The sequence below is a fragment of the Euprymna scolopes genome, chromosome 6, assembly GCF_053919585.1.
Source record: "Euprymna scolopes isolate OS-2025 chromosome 6, ASM5391958v1, whole genome shotgun sequence".
NCBI lineage: Eukaryota > Metazoa > Mollusca > Cephalopoda > Sepiida > Sepiolidae > Euprymna > Euprymna scolopes.
Window position 1 is genome coordinate 141,527,331 of NC_136487.1, and position 24,286 is coordinate 141,551,616.

At 32.5% G+C, this 24,286-nt stretch overlaps 1 protein-coding gene across 3 annotated transcripts in view; it reads right to left on the reverse strand.

Annotated features, from left to right (window-relative positions):
- LOC145278009 (inositol 1,4,5-trisphosphate-gated calcium channel ITPR3-like) overlaps window positions 1-24,286 on the reverse strand; it is a 704,464-nt gene that overhangs the window by 94,871 nt on the left and 585,307 nt on the right. For 2 of the 3 annotated variants that reach the window (XM_080130185.1, XM_080130184.1), the window contains 2 exons: window positions 12,244-12,435; window positions 4,270-4,410 (listed from right to left, as the gene is read on the reverse strand). In XM_080130185.1, coding sequence (XP_079986311.1) covers window positions 4,270-4,410; window positions 12,244-12,435 — 333 coding nt within the window. The remainder of the gene's footprint in view (window positions 1-4,269; window positions 4,411-12,243; window positions 12,436-24,286) is intronic. The other variant, XM_080130186.1, reaches the window with a different exon arrangement.

The following is a 24,286-nucleotide window of genomic DNA, read 5'->3' on the forward strand; positions in this document are numbered from 1 at the left end:
AAAAATTGAATAAATTTTCAATATCAAACAAATATTTGATTATTTCTACATAAAAATTGAATAAATTTTCAATATCAAACAAATATTTGATTATTTCTACATAAAAATTGAATAAATTTTCAATATCAAACAAATATTTGATTATTTCTACATAAAAATTGAATAAATTTTCAATATCAAACAAATATTTGATTATTTCTACATAAAAATTGAATAAATTTTCAATATCAAACAAATATTTGATTATTTCTACATAAAAATTGAATAAATTTTCAATATCAAACAAATATTTGATTATTTCTACATAAAAATTGAATAAATTTTCAATATCAAACAAATATTTGATTATTTCTACATAAAAATTGAATAAATTTTCAATATCAAACAAATATTTGATTATTTCTACATAAAAATTGAATAAATTTTCAATATCAAACAAATATTTGATTATTTCTACATAAAAATTGAATAAATTTTCAATATCAAACAAATATTTGATTATTTCTACATAAAAATTGAATAAATTTTCAATATCAAACAAATATTTGATTATTTCTACATTAAAATTGAATAAATTTTCAATATCAAACAAATATTTGATTATTTCTACATAAAAATTGAATAAATTTTCAATATCAAACAAATATTTGATTATTTCTACATAAAAATTGAATAAATTTTGAATATCAAACAAATATTTGATTATTTCTACATAAAAATTGTATAAATTTTCAATATCAAACAAATATTTGATTATTTCTACATAAAAATTGTATAAATTTTCAATATCAAACAAATATTTGATTATTTCTACATAAAAATTGTATAAATTTTCAATATCAAACAAATATTTGATTATTTCTACATAAAAATTGAATAAATTTTCAATATCAAACAAATATTTGATTATTTCTACATAAAAATTGAATAAATTTTCAATATCAAACAAATATTTGATTATTTCTACATAAAAATTGTATAAATTTTCAATATCAAACAAATATTTGATTATTTCTACATAAAAATTGAATAAATTTTCAATATCAAACAAATATTTGATTATTTTTACATAAAAATTGTATAAATTCTCAATATCAAACAAATATTTGATTATTTCTACATAAAAATTGAATAAATTTTCAATATCAAACAAATATTTGATTATTTTTACATAAAAATTGTATAAATTTTCAATATCAAACAAATATTTGATTATTTTTACATAAAAATTGAATAAATTTTCAATATCAAACAAATATTTAATTATTTTTACATAAAAATTGTATAAATTTTCAATATCAAACAAATATTTGATTATTTTTACATAAAAATTGAATAAATTTTCAATATCAAACAAATATTTGATTATTTCTACATAAAAATTGAATAAATTTTCAATATCAAACAAATATTTGATTATTTCTACATAAAAATTGTATAAATTTTCAATATCAAACAAATATTTGATTATTTCTACATAAAAATTGAATAAATTTTCAATATCAAACAAATATTTGATTATTTCTACATAAAAATTGAATAAATTTTCAATATCAAACAAATATTTGATTATTTCTACATAAAAATTGAATAAATTTTCAATATCAAACAAATATTTGATTATTTCTACATAAAAATTGAATAAATTTTCAATATCAAACAAATATTTGATTATTTCTACATAAAAATTGAATAAATTTTCAATATCAAACAAATATTTGATTATTTTTACATAAAAATTGTATAAATTTTCAATATCAAACAAATATTTGATTATTTTTACATAAAAATTGAATAAATTTTCAATATCAAACAAATATTTGATTATTTTTACATAAAAATTGTATAAATTTTCAATATCAAACAAATATTTGATTATTTTTACATAAAAATTGAATAAATTTTCAATATCAAACAAATATTTGATTATTTCTACATAAAAATTGAATAAATTTTCAATATCAAACAAATATTTGAAACTGATTATTTTCATAATTATTTTGTTACATTCTGACAAGAATAATATTTTTCCTTGAAAAATCTGAGATTTAAAGAGTATACATGAACATGCTTTTTTTTATTTCATGTTATGAAAGTACAAATATATTTGTAAAAATTTCCAGGTTTATATCTGGGGGCGCATTAATTCACTGGGAGAGATGCATCGCCAGTCGTTGTTAAGACATGCGTCTAGGAGAATGAAATTCTTATGTACACAAAGCCTAAACTAATCATCTGTGTAGACTTCCCCGTCAATTTCCATGCATAAACTAATCATCCACACAGTCCATCACACACACACACACACACACACACACACACACACACACACACACACACACACACACACACACACACACACATATGTATTGTGTATATTTAGGTAGCATTTTCTCATTTAGACAAATATTAATTATTCTGTTTTACATTATCACGTGACAAGGAAAAATGTATATATAAGTAAATTAAAAAACAATCTCTACATTTATTTCTACAATATGCCTGAGGATGATAGAAGTACCTCTGTCGAAAGCGCTCGCGATTATGGATCCAACATATACAATTTCGAGAAGAACACAAAAAGGACTATTCGGAGATTGGAGAAGATAAAAAGGAAAATTGTAAAACAGAATAATTCCGTGCTATTCAATAATATTTCTCTCTCTCTCTCTCTCTCTCTCTCTCATATATATATATATATATATATATATATATATATATATATATATATAAAACAACTTATTCGGAAATCCACACAGATGATTTCTTCATAGTGGTGAAGGCTTTGTGTAGAACCAACCACCCTTTCTGGCATAACTGCTAATCTTCATCGGTACAGTAACTGCCACAAGACAGAGCATATAGTAGACCTCAGATTTTACTTCAGAGTTTTCCTTCTCCTACATGCATGTCTTTATAAAGACTGGGGGTGCATCTCTCCCAGCGAATTAAACGCGCTCCCAGATACCAACCTGGAAATTTCTGTTTCGGCGTGGTACATACAACGCCTAACCCTCCCAAAGGGTCACCCAGCTCATCGTTGCTTAACTTCGGTGATCTAGCAAGAACTGGTGTGTCAACGTGATTATACCGTATACAATTGCTCCTCCCCACAAAGATGATCTGATCAATGCCAAATCTGCCTGTGTGTATATGTGTCTTTCTATACATGTATAGGACGATGCAATAAAGCTCAACGTCTGTGTGTCAATCTGCTTGAACATCTTCAAGACGTAAAATAAAATGCAAAATGTATGTTGAAGATAATATCCGTTTAAAAGAATTTACACGTTATTTATATCTAATATATAAAACGCAAACTGTATGTGCGTGTTTGTATGTCTCGCTAAAATTTTCGGCACCCGCGACAAATCCTCATGAGATCGGTATCGTTTTCAAGTTCGATCCTTCGGACGACAAATATCGAAAAATTGGCCAAAAACATTCATTCATTCGCCCTCAACTGGGCAGTTTTGTCCAAGGAGGGGTCGCTTTTTTTTGCATGTTAGGGAGTCATCGTCACCATTGGATTTACTACGTTTAATTTCAACGCTCTCAACTTCTGGCGGTTGCGCGATGGAGACATTGGCTGAGACGTTACGCTTATTTTTTCCTCCTTCTCGTTACGGGTTCGAGCCTGCCTGCCTACTACCAAATTTTTTTAACACCTTTCTCCACCCAAACTGCCTACTGTTGTTTTCATTCTCCACCTCGCTATACTTCTTTTTACCCCTCCCCGGGTTCCTTACTCCACACATCCGGACAACGCCGGGGAACCCCGCTAGTTGTTATATCAATCAGAGTCCAGTTTTGAAAGATCTTTTTGAACCCAGTCAACGACAGGTATTTCTGATAGTTAAAAAAATAAAAATGAAAGTAATTTATACTGTTATATAGATCAGTGCAGTTTTGAAGGCTGTTTTTTAACCCAGTCAACAACGGGTACTTCTGCTAGTATATATATATATATATATATATATATATATATATATATATATTATATTCACTTTCGTCTTATAGATGTACAGGCAAACAGACACACAGACGTTGAGCTTTATTTCATCGTTCTATAAATATACAAACAGACAGACATTGGAGAGACATTGAAAATAGTCCCAATAATGAATAAATCAAAATAAAAACTAAGTTGAAAATAGTTGTCCCAATAAATGAGAATAAATACAAATAATAAAGCATCATTTAAAACAATTCACAAAATAATAAAAAGAAATGTTTTTCACGAACGAAAAAAAAAAAAAATGAAAATACCTGAATACCAGTGTTTTGACCATCGCAGAGTCGAGCAAAAAGCTTCAATACCAATTCAATATGTCCGTCGTCTTTGTATTGAAACATTTCAGCTATGTTTTCCCCCATGGGCGCCATGCTTGCATCACTTTCTTCGTTATCCTATGCAAATATGAAAGATACAAAAAAAAAAACAAAAAAACAAAAAGAAAAAAGTAGCCACAAAAAGTGTAAAGCAGACGATAATAAAATCATTAGTAAATCAAGTCTCGTCGAAACCAAAAACGTAGATTAATAAACATCAATGTAATAATATTATTATAATTCCAAAATATAGACCAACTCAGTTTATTTCAGCCTTTCACTTTAGTAGTTCTACCTTTCGTATTATTTACGGTTTACGCTGCGATAAAGGTAGGTTCTCTCTCCCATGCTAGAAAGCTACTAACGCCCGAAAGTATCCTGTACCTCTATAAGGCCACCATTCGCCCATGTATGGAGTATTGTTGTTATATTTGGACTGGTGCATCTGCTACTAGTCTCTCACTCCTAGACAAGGTTCAAAAGAGAGTCGCCAACCTGATAGCTTCTGAACTGTCATCTTCAGCCTCTGTCCCATCGACGAAATGTAGCATCCCTCTGCCAGTGCTACAAGTACTTTAACGGTGAATGCTCCGACGAACTGCTAGCACTTGTACACCCCTCGACGAAAATACCCCCGACAAACCCGACAAGGAGCAAAATCTCATCCCTTCACAGTTGAGATCCCTAGATGTAAGAGAGCCTTTTACTCCAGTAGTTTCCTCCCCAGAACCACTAGACTTTTGAATTCCCTTCCGGATTTCTGCTTCCCTAACTGTACTGACATGCAGAAGTTCAAGTGTAACGTGAACCGACATATTGCTGCCCAACTCCCTACATAGTACCCCTGTAGCTTATGTTCCTGATAGGCAAAATGGCAATGTACCTTGTTTGGGGTGAAAATGTAAAAAGAAAAAAAATTAAACTCTTTATTCAGCTTAAACAAGGCATAATGCCACTGAATTCGGTAACGTCGATTGGAATTTATCAGTTAAATAAAACGAAATGGAAGTTTTTATAGTTCGCTGGTAATCGTAATTGTTTATTTATTGACGTGAACTTTTTACTGCTGTGTATCAAGTTATGCCGTTTATTTTACTACATGAGATTTCATGTTATTATTTTTTAGGAGATGAAAATTGATCTTTCGAATATATATAAAGATATGAGAAGATATAAGTCGCAGAAGAAACGGTAATTCATTTCGCAATTAAATGTCATTGCTTTTTTTTCACAAGCTGTTGTTCGCTACTAAAGCAATTTCTTCGTTTTTCTAAGCAAATATGAAGAATACAAAGCAGAAAAAAATGTAGCTATGAAAAATGAAAAGCAGACGATAATAAAATCACCAGCTAATCAAGTCTCGTCGGAACCAAAACGTAGATCCATAAACGTTAATGTAATAGTGTTATAACTCTTAAAACACAAGTTTATTTCAGCCATTCGCTTTAGTAATCAGATTGCTGGTATTATTTCCTGTATTTACTATCTATTCGCTCGCAACAAGGTATATGGCCACTTGGATCTAAAAGGGTTGTCATTGGAACGATGTTTGTAAAAGGCACTATGTAGGAAGTTTAACAGCGAGATATCTGTCCATTGCATTTAAATTTCTGCCCGTTGTAACAGTGAGAAAAGTAGGAACAGGGAGGGAATTCCAAAGTTTAGCAGTTCGAGGGAAGAAACGCTAGACTTTTGAATTCCCTTCCGGGTTCCTGCTTCCCCAGCTGTACTGACATGCAGAAGTTCAAGTGTAATGTGAACCGACATCTTGCTGCCCAACCCCCCACATAGCAGAAATCTTTCTAAAACGTAGATTAATAAACGTTAATGCAATATTGTTACAATTCTAGAAAAAAAAGACCACATAGTTTATTTCAGTCATTCACTTTTGCAGTAATATCATTGACATTATAACATATAATATGCTTTTTATTCAGACATTTCATTTAGTTTAAAATTATGGATAAATTGATTGTTGTAAGGTGGAAGAGAACAATATACTCACATTGGGGGGAGGTTGTCTCTTTTCGTGTTTAATAATAAAAATATAATTGAAGGCTACTAAAACTTTATGAATGCAGTGATCACGAGACAAGATACCATTTTATCATTGTCAGTTATTAGTTAAACAGAGAATATAGCTATATCTAAAGCTTTGTTTTAGAAATGTATACATACACAAGGACGTCGCGACTAATATTATATATGGACAAAATATGTAATCGATAACGTTGATTGGAATTTAATTATTTTCATTTAAATAACACAGACTAGAAGTTTTCATATTAAATTGGCAACTGTAATTGTTTGTTTCTCGACCTAACATGTCTTCTTACAGGTGTTTATTAAGCTACCACGCGATTCTTTTTATGTTATCATTCAAGGAGAAGAAATTAATCTTTCTAAAATATATGAACATGTTAACAGACAGAAAAGATCACGGAAGAAACGACAATTTATTATTTCACAATTAACTGTAATTGTTTGTTTCTCGATCTATTGTGGGTTACCTAGAGCAATTTTTCGAAAAGTGAACATTGAAGTTAACCAAATTTGAACAAAATTACATTGTCAAGATTCTACAAAAACATTTGTTTAGGATTAAATATGAATAGTCATATAATGGGCACTTATAATATGAAAGGCGGGGAAAAAAGAAAACAATGAGAATAACATTTTTTTTCAGCAACGTGGCGATGTCTCCTAAGTATTATTGATGTGATTTGCAATTAATGACTTAAAGTTCTTTGTATTTGAAAATATCGTGTTACAGAGGATTATTATTTTTCGTTTAGTGAAAACTTTTCTTCATCCACCCAGCCTTCAACACATAATGATGTATTTACGTTTTTTAATGCGAGGCAAAGAAAGCTTCACATAACGGGGCACTGGGACAAAAATATTAACTGCTTCAAACTAAAAAGGTTTCACCCTTGCTTATAGAAGGCAAAAAGATGAAGTGTAGTAACATAACAGATACTATACATTGTTCCCTAACCAAAAGGCCTGTCTGTTCCGTGATTAATATATTTTAATATATGCCAGCCTCCACTCTACTGTCCAATGTACTACTGTAATTTTCTCAATTTCACAGAAGAAAAAATGTCGGATTGCAAAACTTGTGATTACCGTTTCGATTCTCGACGTTTACATACTAGTTGTGTCACGCTGATAAATCGTAATGATGACGAAACAGCTGTCTAGGGGTGACCTATATATTACATATACATTTTTTTCTTACAACGGGTGGCTAAGTGGTTAACAACGACCTGTGTCAACCTGGGTGTGCCAAGTTCTAATAAAGTTCATCCCATAGAAATACTTTCACTTAGGATGTTGGCAACCTTCACGTGGTCTCTACTGTACGCATTCAATGTCTTTCTAGAAAATATTCTAACTAGAAAGATATCGGAGAAACCAATACCAACAATAGAATCATCTGATTCATACGAACTGAATGAATGCAACATATGATAGTACGTGCGATATCCCGCCCTTAGAAGACACCAGCAAGTAGGTTTTGAGGACAGATAAAGTATAAGAAAACGTTATTCATTTTTGTAGATTCTTCTTCTTCTTCTTCTTCTTCTTCTTCTTCTTATTATTATTATTATTATTATTATTATTATTTATTTATTTATTTACTTTTTTATAAAAAAAATTAAAAAAAGTAATTAAATCCCAAGTAATCTCAGTGGTAGTAGTTACCCTAGGTGTGGTATCGTTTGGAATAGCATTTAAAATAAATTTAAAAAACCCCAAAAAACTAGGAATCCCTGATGCCTAAATGATAACAGGTTTTCCCAGGTTTCCAGTACTCTCCACCCCTTTCGATAAACTTTGCGCGTGAATTTGTATCATCGCAACAGCCGTTTACCATTGATTTCTCGTTCGCAACGGTCATTGGCCTTCACTGGAATTTAGGCGGCAATAAGTTCCCTCCCCCAGTCCCATTATTTCGTTCAGCGTGTTACATTACTTATATAATATGTATAATTAAAAAAAATTACAATTGTGTAAAACTATTAAAAAAGCACATGCAATATTACTGTTAACTTTAAGAATAGAAAGATAGATAGATAAATGGATAACGCGCAAGAGATAGATAGATAGATAGAGAGAGAGAGAGAGAGAGAGAGAGAGAGAGAGAGAGAGAGAGAGAGAGAGTGAATTGAAGCAAGAAATATTAAAAAAAAAAAAGTCCTTTGGAGGTGCATATTTCCAGGCATTATCCCCTTTTTCTCAGATTGAGGGTTTAATTATTTGCCAGTCGTCCGAACTGCTCTTACCTGAAATGTGGACGGATCCATTGTCGGTTATTTTAGTTCCAGAGAGAGTGTGATGTAGAGAATGAGAGAGAGAGAGAGAGAGAGAGAGAGAGAGAGAGAGAGAGAGAGAGAGAGAGAGTACATAAAGTATGGTTTACAGCTTAGTACTAAAGAGAAAGAATTTAAAATTATCTGAGAAATTTAAATTCATATAAAAATTTCGGTTACGGTAAAAAAGGAAAAAAAAAAAGGACAAAAAAAAAGGAAAAAAAAAGAAAAAAGGAAAAAAAGGAAAAAAGGAAAAATATAAAAAAATTAGTAACAAATAAACAAACAAAATGTTCATCAAAAGATCAGATCAGTTTTTTGTTTCACTGGCGTTCAATAACATGCAGGGACAGTTTGGTGATCGCTTTATCAATCGTTCGTGTGATCCTTAACAAGTTTTATAACTACCAGACTATAACCTCCCAAATCTTATCTAAGTAGTTAATCTCAAAGAAACAATCTGCAGACTATTCCTGAACTAAACAGTCATCACTGCCAACATCAGCCGGACGCGGGTGTGCTTGCAATGCAGAGGTGCACATTAGGAGCATTTCATGAATAGCAATGAAAAAAGACTTGTGTGTGTGTGTTTTTTTTTTTTAATTTTCAGGTGTTTAATTGTTTTTCCTTTTTGTCTCCATGGCTTTTTAGTTTATGATATATCATGCATTTTATATATATATATATATATATATATATATATATATATATATATATATATATATATATATATATATATATATATATCTTTCTCTTTCTGTCTCTTTCTCAATATATACATTTATATATATATATATATATATATATATATATATATATATACTTTTTATTTGTTTTTCATAAGCATTAATATGTCGTTACACATTCATGAGCATGTTTCGGTCAGCCAATTTCTAGTAACTAGAGACTTCTCAGGCGATATTGCTTATACAAAAGCTTAGTCCGTAATATTAGTATTATTATCAGGTCGGAGGAATAGTGGTCCAGTGGAGAAGCCAGCAATCCTATATAACAAGAATATTTGGTTGCTCCATACTGTTATTCCGAAGGATATATGAAGCGGCCGTCCTCGTCGGCGATTTAAATATGTTTTGGTAGATACGATCCAAAATCCTTGTCGGTGTTGAGACAGTGTATCAAATATTGAATCAACGTTCAATTCCATAGCATATATTTCTGTCGGTGATAAAATTTGTACGTTGAGTCATATATGCATATCTTGAGTGCTCGGAGAGATGCTTATTCGATCCGATGTGTTAGACGCTTATATAGCTTATATATATATATATATATATATATATATATATATATATATATATATATATATATATATATATACACTAGGCTACCCGTGACCCGTTGGGTCAGTATGTTTTATTAGCTATGGAATTCATGTATGAGCGTGACACTTGTGACGTAAAGAAAAGAGTTTTTTTTTTTTTTTTTTTACATAACAGAAACATGAAAGTATATTAAAATGAAAAAAGAATATAGATAGATTTCTATGAGTCGTTCTGTTTATTATAATTGATTATTTTTGAAAATTTTTTTTACAGTTACTGAATTATAAGTGGTTGGCCATACTTATAGGTAAATGTGCACTGAACAGATACCATAATATTTATAGTTAAATTCAAATTTTGATATATCTGCTTTTTTTTACATCGTTCATTTCTGTATTACGTTTAAGTTATTTTGAACCCCACTCTTCCCATGTTAAATAATAATTTCGAAATAATAACGTTAATATTTCAGCGTCCCAATTGTTCTTTTTTTTTCGCGTTTAAATTATCCGAATAAAAAATTGTTAATACTGTCTGTTTTTTTTACATCGTTCATTTCTGTATTACGTTTAAGTTATTTTAAACCCCACTCTTCCCATGTTAAATAATAATTTCGAAATAATAACGTTAATATTTCAGTGCGCAGGTCATGCGCGTATGCGTAACCGGATATCGAAAACCGGAAAGTGGGTTACATACATCGTTACAAGGTCATTTGAGTTTTATAATTATATATATATATGTGTATATATATATATATATATATATATATATATATATATATATATATAGTAAGTTATAAAATATATATGGCGATTAAGAGAGAAAGAGAAGAAGAAGAAGAAGATGAAGAAGAAGAAAAAGAAGAAGAAGAAGAAGAGAGTGAGAGACAGAGAGATAGAAGACTTTGAAGAGAGCAGGTGATAGAGGAGAGATAGGGATGGGGGTAGAAAAGAGAATCAGTAAAGAAAAACTAGATAGATAGATAGATAGATAGATAGAGAGAGAGAAAGAGAGAGAGAGAGAGAGAGAGAGAGAGAGAGAGAGAGAGAGAGAGAGAGAGAGAGATATTATCGTAGCGTTTCAGGTCCACATCGAAGCATGTCTCGCTTAGGGGTCAATCTGCGAGGATATGTCTGATAGTCTGCACGTCGGCGTCGCAGGAAAACCGAGTATCCTGTTGATAACCCCACGTCGCCCGGTGTAGAAACTAAATGAAGCAAACAATGCTGATGACAGACAAAGAAAAACATGGCTAACAACGCGCATAATTAAGAGTCAGCGTTTATGAAACCAAATAAAAGTACGAAAATACAGCTTAAAATAAGCTACCATAACTTTAGATTCAAATTTAAAACCTTATTCCCAGAGCAAAGCGAGAGCAAGTAAAACGGAGAATCCCAGATGGAAATTTAAGAAAAGAAAAGAAAAGAAAAGAAAAGAAAAGAAAAAAGAAAATAGTTTCCATGCGAAAAACAAAGTTAACAAGATACCGACAGAATAAATGGGTCGCTGGCGAAAATGGCGGCGTGTAAAATAAATGATCAACTTTACATGATAGGTAGGAAAATGATGGCTACTAGACACAAATACAGTTATAGAACAAAATATAGCGCAAATCCAGAATTCAACCTAATTAAAAATATATATATATATATATGGAAAAATCCTTTTGATGTACGTATCCGCCACGGAACGAAAATATCATATTCCAAAAATCACTTAACTTGATAAAGTAGTTTTTTAAGTAAAAAAAAATCAAATTTTATATGGAACTGAGGACGAAATATTTTTATCTGTCATATTTAATAGATAAAAAGCACACCTCAATTCGAACTACCGAGATTTTCAAATCAGCTATTTAATGGCTATGATATACGATTAATCGCTAAAAATCGTAAAAAATGATTACATGTATGAAATACTCAATCAATTTACTTGATTTTTAAAATATAAGTTTCATTTCGTCACAGGTACGTACATCAGAAGTTCTTTTTACTTAAAAACAAAAAAAAAGTAAAAATCAGGTTGAATTTTGGATGGGAAGTCCAAATAGAAATACGAAAATGCGGCTATTGTTCTAGCGAAAAATGCTGAACCTTATTCCCAGAGCGAAGCGCGCGGATACGAAATGAAAAGTAAAAAAAGGAGCATGCCAATAAGAGATTAAAAAAAGGGAAATAAAATGCCCATGCAAAAAAATAAAGGAGCAGCTTGATGAAAAAAGCGATTTTTAATTTCGCAAGAGAAAATGTCGCTGGATAATATGGCGACATGATGCATGAATGAGGATGACCATCTACCTTGCTTACCTCCACTTTAATGTCATCGAGCTCGATATCACAGTCGCTCATTAGGGTCTCGTTATCACGGCCCGACATACCATTGCTAAGTAACGCGTCCTTCTTGCGAGGCTTTTGATCATCGACTGTTTTTCGCCGCAAACTTTTACTTCTCTTCAATTTCAGTTCGGGTGTCGGCTCTTTTGCTTTACTGAGGGCGTTCTTACGAAGAAAATGAAAACATAACCCCATTTTCTCGAATAATAATAATAATAATAATAATAATAATAATGATAATAATAATAATAATAATAATAATAATAATAAACGAATCAATATAAAGACACGTCTGAGAGAAAACGAGTTTAACAATGGAATGAATAATAAAAACAACACAAAAAGAACAACAAAACAGGTTCCAAATTTTGTTTTCCAAAAAAACAACAACAAAAAACAAAACAAAAACAAAAAAACAGAGATGACATCAAACCTGATACATTTTTATGAGAAAAGTACAATATTTTTCATATAATTGATTTCAAGAAGTTGCTAAATATGAATTTTTCTATTAGTTTGTATTTTTAATTTTTCAAGCACAAGAAACTGAGGCGCGTATACAAAGAGAGGCGACATGCCGAGTTTTTCAAAATATGTCCTTTTAAGCAAAATCAATATTACTTACTAAATTATCATGAAAAAAAAAAAAAAAAATAATACATCCCAAAATTACGAGAATTCATCGAGTAGAAAAACTGTTATTGTGTTTTTAGTAAAAAAAAAAATTTCAATACTAGCTATACACATTGGACGGCATTACGGTGTAATTTAAAATATGCTTTCTGATTTATGTCCTCTTCCCTTTCAATCTTCACAGTCTATTCTATAACTTCTATGAAAAATGCAATTTTCCCCAATTTTCTGTAAAAATTACTTTTAACTATAAATAACTTTCTACTCGATGCATTTTCGTAATTTTTGGATATATTACTATTTTCGGCACGACAAGTAAGTAGTATTATTTTTTCTTGAAAGGATATATTAAAAAATCGATCTGTCGCGTCTTTTTGACCAAGCACCGAAATCGATAACTGAGAATTTAGAGAAAGGAAATATAAGCTTATAGACATGGAAGACATAAGAAAAACGGAAAGAAAGTTGCTAATAGCGGTGTTTAAATGAACGGTGTTGTGAAAAGCAACTTTTAAATTCAAGTTGCTTTTAAATTTGATTCAAGTCATTATATAAAAATAATTTTATAAAATCAACAGTAGGTTATTTACAGTGCAATGTAGACTACAATATATTGCAGACTAAATCACCATGTGAAGATTCTTCCTGATTCACCGCAGTGAGTCCCCGACTAGAGCAGGCAATAAATCGATTTGTTTGAAAAATGGGCGATTTCATCGATTTCGATGACAATAAAAGTATTGGAATCGTGGAACATTCGTTGATCCTCATTCAATTGAATTCAATCTCGGGCAACGTCGTGTCTCCCTGCTAGTATATATTATTTGTCTATATCTTTTCTCACCATCCAAGAAATAATCAACTATAACCCTAACCCTAACCTCAAAATGTCACATATGGAATCTTTAATAAAATTCCCAATCACTTTTGCAGTCCAAGCATATTTGATATAAATAAACTTCAGTCCATGACTCACCAGTTCACCAAGTTTCAGTAATAAATGTTTAACAGCCATTTTTTTTTACTGCTCTTCAAGGAAACTTTGGCGATCCTCTCATTAGTAGGAGGTGTGATTCTGAATGGGATTCACACTCACCGGATCTTAACCCCTCCAGTTTGGTTTTTATCTCAAATGTAACGTTCATCAAGGCAATCCTCACAAATTCACAAGAATACGATTGACTGGTGTAAACCATAAATACGGATGGATATAGCAGCCTGGGGGAGACGTTAAAAATACGTTGAAAACCTAGTTTAAGGATATTACCAACTATGATCGCAAACACTCATTCATTAATGTGACTAACTAGATTGCATTACTCGATTACTATAGGAAAGACGGCTTAACTACTTCAAACAAAAATATCCCCTACATAATTCAACAGTTGACAATATATGCATATTAAATTTAAATTTAGAAGTTAATGGAATTTTTTCAACCACTGAAATTTAATAATCATATATTCGGAACACCAGAAAGTTTCAGCGGGTGTCCTGCTATCTTGGCAAGTCGAGAGCAGGTGGAAGACGTTTCCTTAAATAATGGCGCTGGAGAGGCAGTTGTAGAGTTAAGGAAAAAATACGACAGGGCTGTTACCCACGCGTCGGTGTGTTGCAAACTTGTAGTTTGAAGACAAGCTAGAGTGTGTTGGTTACAGAACGTGCTTCAACTCTGGTCTTCATCTTGACTGTGTCCCGTCGCTTCTGTATTTCCCCCTCTGCTTCGGAACGATAAGGTCAACTCCACCCCAGTTGGCGGACAACTATGTTTCTATTTGTTCTTCTTTATTTTTACAAGGGAGTCACCACTTATCAAGGCCCGATAAGGGTTAATGAATGTAAGTTGGTAGTGCAGTAATCGTTAATGGTGTAGATTGGGTAGAATTTGGATTATTTAAGGGGATGGCTCATCAAGAATTTGTTTACATTGGACTTGAAGGCTACTATATTGTAATCGGTCAGGAAGCAGGCTACTGGAAAAGTGTTCCACAGGCGAGTAGTTCTCGAAAAGAAGCTTTGTTCATGGAATGTGCATTTAGAATTAGGCAAAGATAGAGAGTGGGGGAAATTGTTGATAGTGGTTGTAGTTAGTCGAGTGATTTTGTGAAGGTTTGGTAAGGGGGTATCCTTAGATTGGAACCCGAACGAGCACTTGCCATGAAAATAGCGATAGAGCAGAGACAGGCTCGCAACGTCTTTACTGTGTGAAAGAGGTTGCAAGGAAGAGAAAAGGGCATCACCTACTAGGCTTTGAAGCCGGTTTTGAATTCTATCAAGGTAACATTATTCGCGAATGTCAGGTTTGAATGATTATTATTAGCCAGAAAATGACATCCAGTAGAAAAAGTAATAAATTAATGCGAACAGTAGGTTCAATTTAGTATGAAAAGCAACGTGTAAAAACGGGAAGGTTAGAATTGTGAAGAATTTAATAAGTGCAATTAAACGATAGATCGATCGCGAAGACGGCAAATGGGGAAACATTTTGATGATATTAATTAAGGTTGGTTGGTTGGTTGTTTTTGTTTTACGGCATATCAATGCTTTTTCAGGTTATTTAATGCCAAATCCAAAGATTTTGAAGAATTTTTTTTTTAATAGAATATATTTGTTTTCAAGTCAGTTTCTATTTAATCCATAGTTGGGACCCTAACAGGTACTACCACTCCGGGTCAGAGTGGACCTAGGAGCAATGACAATTAAAGTGTGGCTCCACACTCCTCAAAGCCCGCAAGCTGGAGCCTCACCACTGGATATAGGTTAAGGTCATATCCAGGACCATATTAATTAATAAGAAGTTACAATTTGTAAAATAATTCAATTTATTGGCGTCGGATCACAAGAAATGATTAGTAAGATCGCAGAACCAGTTCCCGGGTTGTTTTGAAATTAATGTCTTACTCGACCAAAAAGTAACACTAATGCATACACAGAACGTTGTAGCCTTAAACGCAAAGTAGACAAAGAATAGAAAATAATATATACGTATATATAATGCGTTATAAATATATATATGGCAGTTAAGCCACGAAAAGGCTTCTACGTTTCATCAAGGTTAGGAGTCCTCGGGATAAAATGGACTTTATCCTGATAATTCCATACGGGGATGAAACGCAGAAGCCTTTGTATAACATATTTTCATAACTTACTACTCAGTGCTACTCCCGTATTGATCACTGTTAACGTAAATACTTAAAATCAATATATAAAACACTATATCTTTTTATAAGATTTTACATGGATACATAAAATTTAGTAAAAGCTCTATAACCACGACAAGGTATTGATTCTGTGTAAGTTTTTTTTTTATTCAAGATGTTAAATTTTTTTGGAGGGGAGGGGGTTACAGTTGTTATTTTTTTTTTGTTATTTTGTCGATATGAAGTAAATGAATCCAAACAGATATAAAGTAATCACAAAATAAAGTACACAACAAAGTGATCACTGAATTGGCTGGAAAGCCACAGTGCTTGTGGAGAAGAAAGTTCTACATCCAGAATTAAGTTCAATATGCCAGCTTCAATTTGAGTGCTGAAGAAATTGCTGAGATCCATTAACGGATTCTATTAGTGCCACATTGTTTACAAGAAGCTGATCACAATTGAAATCACCCAACAAATGTCCCCTTATACCAACAGACCTGGAACCTAACGACGTGAGGTTCCAGGTCGCCTGATGAAGTCTCTTTGACTGAAACAGATGGCTATTTGTAGCGACCATATGTAACTGTTTACCCTAATAAAAGAAATATTCCGCTCTTTTTATTGAGCACTATTTAACAACCTCGTTGTCTTCATTAGTTTTGACTTTTAAACACATCTGAATCTATATATATATATATATATATATATATATATATATATATATATACTTGTATGTAATATACTGAGTTCGTGTAATTAAGTAAATTTTCATATACCACTGAGTTTTAAGCCAAAGAGAGTTGACTTAAGGAGTAAGCTACAAAATTATCATATTTCATAATTGAGCATTAATATACTGTGAAAGCAAAATCAAGACTTCAAAAAAGGTGTTGATGGCAACAAAAAGTGTATTTCGTTTTACGTTACAATTGTTTCCATGTCCAGTTGACAATTTCAAACATTATATCGTTTGAAAATTTTCAAAAACCAGCATTTCTTAACACTTTATGAATAAAAACACTTTTGCCAATAGAGCATTTTTGAAGAGAAAGAAAAAAGAAAGAAAAAGGAAAAATTCCCTTAACGGGAAAAGCATGTGAGAAACATTTACCTTTGTGGTAGCTATGGAAAGCCCATTTAAATATTAATATATCGCCTAATTTTCGTATCCTTATTTAAGAACAGAGTCATTAGAAGTTTCCACAGAAAACCTTAAGCCATTAACATTTTTTTATATATCTCATTCGTTGAGTTCCTAAATTAGATCTCGCTGTTTCTTTATTTCCCAACAATTAATTTTTTTATGAAAAGTACTTTTTAATTTTAATTTCTATATTTATAGTATGGCCGTAACAACCTTGCAATAACGTTACGGTTAATTTTAGTTTCGTATTAGTGGCAAGTAATGTTTACAGATTATCGTTATTTTAGTACTTAGATTTAAGACCATTTTAAGTCTAAAGTTAAATTGAATATAAAATAAATAAAAAGGCTGTATTATATATATAAATCCTTGTACAACCTTTCGAGTAAGGTATTCTAATCTATTTATTATTATTTAATGTTTTAAAATTTATTGTCATTCTACTTGAATACGTTTTCATATCGTTACTAAAGACAATTATGAAGGGAGATAATCCAATTATGTTGTTAATTGCTACTAGTTAATTCTGTTGGAAACTGGGTCGATTTTATTTCCTATAAGAGCTAAACGGAGATAATTCAGGCCGTTTGATGTTTTCGGTCTATTGATTACTAGAAGGCGTCTATGATTTAATGATTAATTTAATCAGACATCTAGGACGTGCTACGATGGCTTATTTAACAAATTAAGGATATAAATTATGTTTTTAATCTAAAAAAAAGGGTTTTTACCCATGGGTTTAACCCATATATGTTATTAATCACTTATGCTGCTCATGTCTTATAATTCGTGTGTTGTGTTCTTGGGTATCTAAATAAAATAGTATATACCCTCTAATTATTATTCTGACAGCAAAACCACCCAATAGCTACAAATGTGTTTCTCTCCGATGAGAAGAAGTCTACTCCTACATTTATGGGTAAAAACATTTAGAACAAGGAGTAAAGTAAGTGAATTAGTAAATCAGTATGGATTCTACCAACTTAAGATGTCAGATGACAAAATCAATTAAATTAATTTTCAGCCCCCAAATCGCTAATTTAATTTTTAATAAAAACTAGTTTATTGTTAAGTTGTTTCATTGATTTGAAGAGGGTATCACTTATTTCACCATCAATACTGCTACAACTGAATACAAAAATACTCACCTTTATGGGAAAAAATTCCATTCTTAGATGAGCTTTATACTTTATTTATATTTCTTACCCGGTTTAGAATTATAGAAACTATATTCGCATGTTAGATTTGGATCCTCCATTTAGATTATAACAATTCTAGCTATTTAACTCTACATTAAAATTTAATCCTAGCATCCGATGATCCTTATTGTTGTAAAAAGTTATACCTCAGTTACATTTAAGGCGTGATAGTAGAAATTTATTCCTGTGAAGACATCCTTGTATGGTATCTAGTCTTTTATTCAAAATTTCCTCTTTGGAATTCACTATGTAGAAGGCTTCCAATAAACATAAATTGCACCTTTTTGATTTCCCGGGGTTGTACTTCCTCCCCCTGTCCACTACTGACCATTTTAATTGAAAATCTTCATTATTTCTGTTAAGTTCCCTGACCCAATCACATAATGCAGCTGTATTCCTCTTTTTGTTTTTATTTTTAATGCTGATTCTTGTACCCACCCCCCTGCTATCCTTTACGCCATCCCTATTACTTTTTAAAGGATACTACGTGGTTTCTATATCTGTGGGTGGGTACAAGTATCATCATTAAAAATAAAAATAAAAACAAAAAGAGGAATACAACTGCATTAGGTGATTGGATCAGGGAACTTAAAAGAAATAACAAACAAGATATTAAATATTTTTGCTTTACGCTATATCAACCCTTTTCAAGTTATTTTATCCCTAACCCGGTTATTTCACTCAGAGGTTTTATGCTTCACGTTCTTAATATCGATAAACTAGCAACGCAATCTTTTCAGCCTACTGAAGATAGTTTTATAGTCCTATTCTTCAAATCTTCTATTTAGTGCAACGAATATGTTGATATCAGTGTGCAATAAGCCTCCGAGTAGAGCCTTCCTGGCGTTTTGATACGATTTTTAAGGCGAAGACAAATATGCATCATCATCATCATCATCATCATCATCATCATCATCATCATCATCATCATCATCATCATCATTCAAACGTGACACACCTAGGGCATTATCCCACGTCAAAGTATGCATTTCTTTTTCACTTTCATTCAGAATTTACATGCTTCAAAATTTTGGATCAAGTAAAGATTAGATATGCCGTAGCAGAAGACGAATACTAGCGCACATTTCAAGTGACACCGGTTATAGGACCTTGACGCCGCCGCCGCCGCCGCCGCCGCCGCCGCATCATCATCATCATCATCATCATCATCATCATCATCATCATCATCATCATCATCATCTTTCCAGATCACCGTCATCATCATTCTCCAGACAGCCAAAGTTTTACAGCAACCACGTCAAAGGCAACAATCTCCAGTGAGAACACTAAAGGACACTTCGGGCATTACCTTGAATAACGACTTACTGAATCATTAACTCTTCTTAATAATCAGGCGTTTCTTTCTTTGAAATAAATGCGATCTTTATACTTAACTGCACACACGAGTTTGTTTTCCTTTTTTTTTTGTCTTTGCTGTATTTTTGTCTCCTTTTTTTAGTTGTAAGATAGATTACCAGCGTCGACCATTGCAACATTGTTAACATTCTTTCTATATCACAACTTCCCAAAATTGTGACTGACTAAAATATTTTAATTCTCTTTATAGTTTTAGACCTCCCACCGCAGCTCAAATCTTACTCCTTTAATATTTCTTAATCAATGACCCTAACCTCTGCCAAAGATCCTTTGTGGATTATGCAATATATAAAAAAAGAAGTATAATATCGCTGTCGTTAATTTCGAAACGTTAATCTATTTTCTTTATGTATATCCTTCCAACTCTGTAGGATGTGACACATGGCCGGAAAGTGGGATTTGAAACCCGCGCCTTAAAAGAAGAAGAGAACTCTGTCCGAGCCAAAGTTGCTTTCTAATTGCTCGGAAAGATTGAATTCCTAGAACTAACCAGAACCATACACCAGATCGACATCGACCAAGCCGTTCGAAAAAATAGACCTTAGTATCTAAAGAATATTCTGCTTCTCCCTTACTTGGTTAGTCCGTACGTTACGCTTTGAAAAAGAAAGCCAAATACAATTTTTGAAGACTAAACTGCTTCAAAAAGGCCAAATTTGCTAAATTTAGCCTTAAAAAAAGGCAGCCTTGCACAATCATATGAATGTGACCTCCCATTAATGTAGCCTCGTTTTCGAATATCATTAAAATAATGTATGATCATTGTTGCAATAGTATGTGAAAGTAACTTGTAGAAAAACGCCAGTGAAACGTAAGATTAAAGGGAACATTCGAAAGAAACAGGGTAAACAAGAACATTGTCTGTCAAGGAGTGCTAAATTGTAAATGAAAGATAGTCTTTTGCAATATGATTTTAAATTTGTATTGAACTATGTAGCACAATATTACTTTCTGAGTATTTATTAGTATTTATCAATTTATATAGTTTGAGTCAGTTCTATATTTAAAAGACAATGGACACTATTTTCATAGACATTTTCATAAACTTATATTTATTTAATGTTATTTGTTTTTACGTAAAAGAAAACAACATTTTTTTTGTGCTATTCAAAAATATCAGCTTTCTCAAAACACCTTTAAGCTTTACAATATAAGTGTTAGTTTACGTGTGAATATCCTTATAAGTATTCAAAGAGAGATGGGGCAAAGGATTGTCTGGCATGGTTAAAAGGCCAGATGTGATAATGTGCACGGACAAAAAATGGAATTAGGTTAAAAAATTGATGAGTGATGTCATCGAAAATTGTTAGGAAAGATTTTATAAATTATATAACCTGCTACAAAGCGAGTTGAAATAGACGTATTTAAATAGCGTATTTAAATAGCGAGTTAAAGAGGAGGATGGTTGTTTAGTTTCTAAAAAACTGAACAGAGAACATAGTGTAAACTGAAATAAAAATTATCACAAAAATTTTTCTATTAGTTTGAATTAACCAATAGTTGAGTTTGTCCGTCGGCAAGAAGCTTTCATTGCTTTACTCTTTACACGCAACGAAAAATCCCAGGGGGAAAAATCTTATATTACTTGTTTTGATCGGGCAATTGTTCTTATCTTGAATGATATTTGTGCGACCGTCTTAAGGCATGTTAGTTGTTGTCCAGAAAAGAAAGGAGAAAAGTTACTGGCTCCGTAGATATTTTCGTATTTTTAGAGTTGGTCTCTGTTTTATGGCTACGGTTTCATATGTGTGAAAAAAATTAGTTGACAGAGGGGAGGCAACTCTAATAAAGATCTACAAGGGGGTTATTTCCTTTCCATCGCCGAAATATTAAGGATGTACAAGGATCATGACAAAAACTGTGTATATGAGATTTAATGCACACGAGGAAAACTATATAAAGGTGAGATCGGTCGCTCCCTAAAGGTAAGGCCAGAAGAACATCGCAAAGCCGTGGCACAGAAGGGAGGTCGAAAAGTCGGGACTAGCTGATCAAATATGGAAAGAAAAAGCAACACACTTCCCTTTTTGAAACGAGATAAAAATAATTGACAGGGATGCAAGATGGAGAATCATGCGACTCAAAGAAGCAGCACATATGCAAAAAAAAAAAAAATTATTAAACAGATCAAGCTAATTTCTAAGCTTGATCTGTTTAATAATTTTCTTTTCTATATATTTTAGCATTTAGCATTTAGGACCCTCTAATTGTAGGGAAAACAAAAATTATACACCCTTAAAATTTCGGCATTGGAAGGGAGATAACCCCCTATCGATCTTTATTAGAGTTGCTCCCCCCTTGTCAACCATTTTATTTTCACACATACCAAACCGTCGCCATAAAACAGAGACCAACTCCAAGAATACGAAAATATCTACGGACCCATTAATGTTTTTTTTACGTTTCCAAAACAACAACCAAATTGTCTGAAGACGGTCGAAGGCCAAACCGACAGAAACGTTGCACAAATAACACTTAAGATAAGAACAATAGTCCGATGAAAAGTAATATAAACAATCAGCCGTATCTGAAAAATTCAGAACTGAAAAAGTATGGTTTTTAACTCAGAATTCAACTTCAAGTGTTCAAAATAAAAAGTTTCAATTAAGTGATCCATCGAATGGTCACATCAACGACGACAACAATATGCAATCTTTAGTTGAAAGGTTGAAACCTTCTACGAAGTTTATCCAGTATTTCAGGGGAAATGATAAAACAAGTATGGAGTCAGAAAACAGAAAAAAAAAGAACAAACATTACTCACATCATGAGAAGAGGGTTTTTCATCAATATCCTCCTTCGTAGTCCAATAATACCAGATATATCAAAACTAAATAGCTAATGCAAAAATCTTATATATAAATCAAGTTGATTAATCCTTATTTGCTTGACCGGTATAGGTTCATAAAAAATACTACATTCTTAAAACTCTATCAGGAAAAAATTAATTCCGTTTTCATTCATTTTATCAATTTAAAAAAAAAATTCAGTTTTCACCCCAAACAAGGCAAATTGCCACTTTGATGTAGGGGCTACTGTCGGGACCATAAGTTGCAGGGATGCTATGTAGGGAGTTGAACAGCAAGATGTCTGGTCACATTAAATTTGAACTTCTGCATGTCAGTACAGTTGGGAAAGCTGGAACCCAGATAAACAAATATCCAAGACAATAGCGAAAACCCCTAAGGAAGACCGCCAACCTGTAGTGGAATGGGGGTAAAAAATGGATGGTAACGTTCAATATAGCCAAGACTAAGCTCGTTTCCTTTAATAATTACAAGAAACCTTCTCAACCACCAATTGCTATGATTAAAGATACATTACTTGGGAGTACTTCTTTCAAACTCCTCGGCTTAACGTTTACAGGGAACATGAGTTGGAGTTGATAGATCGAGAGCATTGCCAAGGCTTCTGCGAAGAAGGTGAGTTCTCTCTACCGTGCTAGAAAACTGCTTATGCCTGAAAGTATCCTGTATCTCTACAAGGCCATCATTCGCTCATGTCTGGAGTATTGTTGTCACATTTGGGCTGGTGCACCTGCCACTAGTCCCTCACTCCTGGACAGAATTCAAAAGAGAGTCGCTAACCTGATAGGTCCTGAACTGTCATCTAAGCTTCAACCTCTGTCCCATCGAAGAAATGTTGCCTTAAAACTTTGGATTTCACTTCCGCGTCTCTGCTTACCCAACTGTACTGACGTGCAGAAGTTCACGTGTAATGTGAACAGACCTCTTGCTGCTCAACTCCCTACATAGTATCTCTGCAATATGTCCCTGATTAAAGTGGCACTGTGCCTTGTTTGGGATGAAAATGTAATAAATAAACAAAACATAACTAATGCAGAACTAAGATATTTCTGTCGATATTCATGTGACTACAATCATTAATTATTTCATGTCTTACACCAAATTATTATGGTCGTACAAATCGATCGAAATATCTTGGTTTTTCTTTAGCGATGTGTTTGTGTCTTTATTGTTATGGCATAAGCACGTTGACACACCAGTTCTGGGCAGATCACCGAAGTTAAGCAACGGTGAGCCTGGCCAGTATCAGAAGGGTGACTATTTGGGAAGGCTGGCCATTGTATGTACCGCGCCGAGTCGTAGGGATTTCTCTGGGAGTGCGTTTAACTCACGGGGTGTGGGAGACACATCTTCGAATCAAGAAGGAAATTAACGAAACTACCGTAATTTACTTGTCCTCCCGAGATTACCATGGCTCTGTAATTTGGAGAGCCATGGTCGCCAACGCTGTTAAAATCAGCAGGGACGCTGCATGCATTTTTACTAGCCTGTTGTCATTCTTATCCACTATTCAATATAATTATATTCCTCTTTGTCTGAAATTTGATGTCATGTTTTAAACTTAAAATGTATTTCTCAACCGCGTACTTTGTGGATCCAACCATTTCCTAATATCTTTTAATATCTATGTGAGCACGTATAGAATTAATGCCCTTCTCTCTTTTCAATTGATTTACAGAGTCTGTTCGTTCACACCGTAAACATGTATGTAAA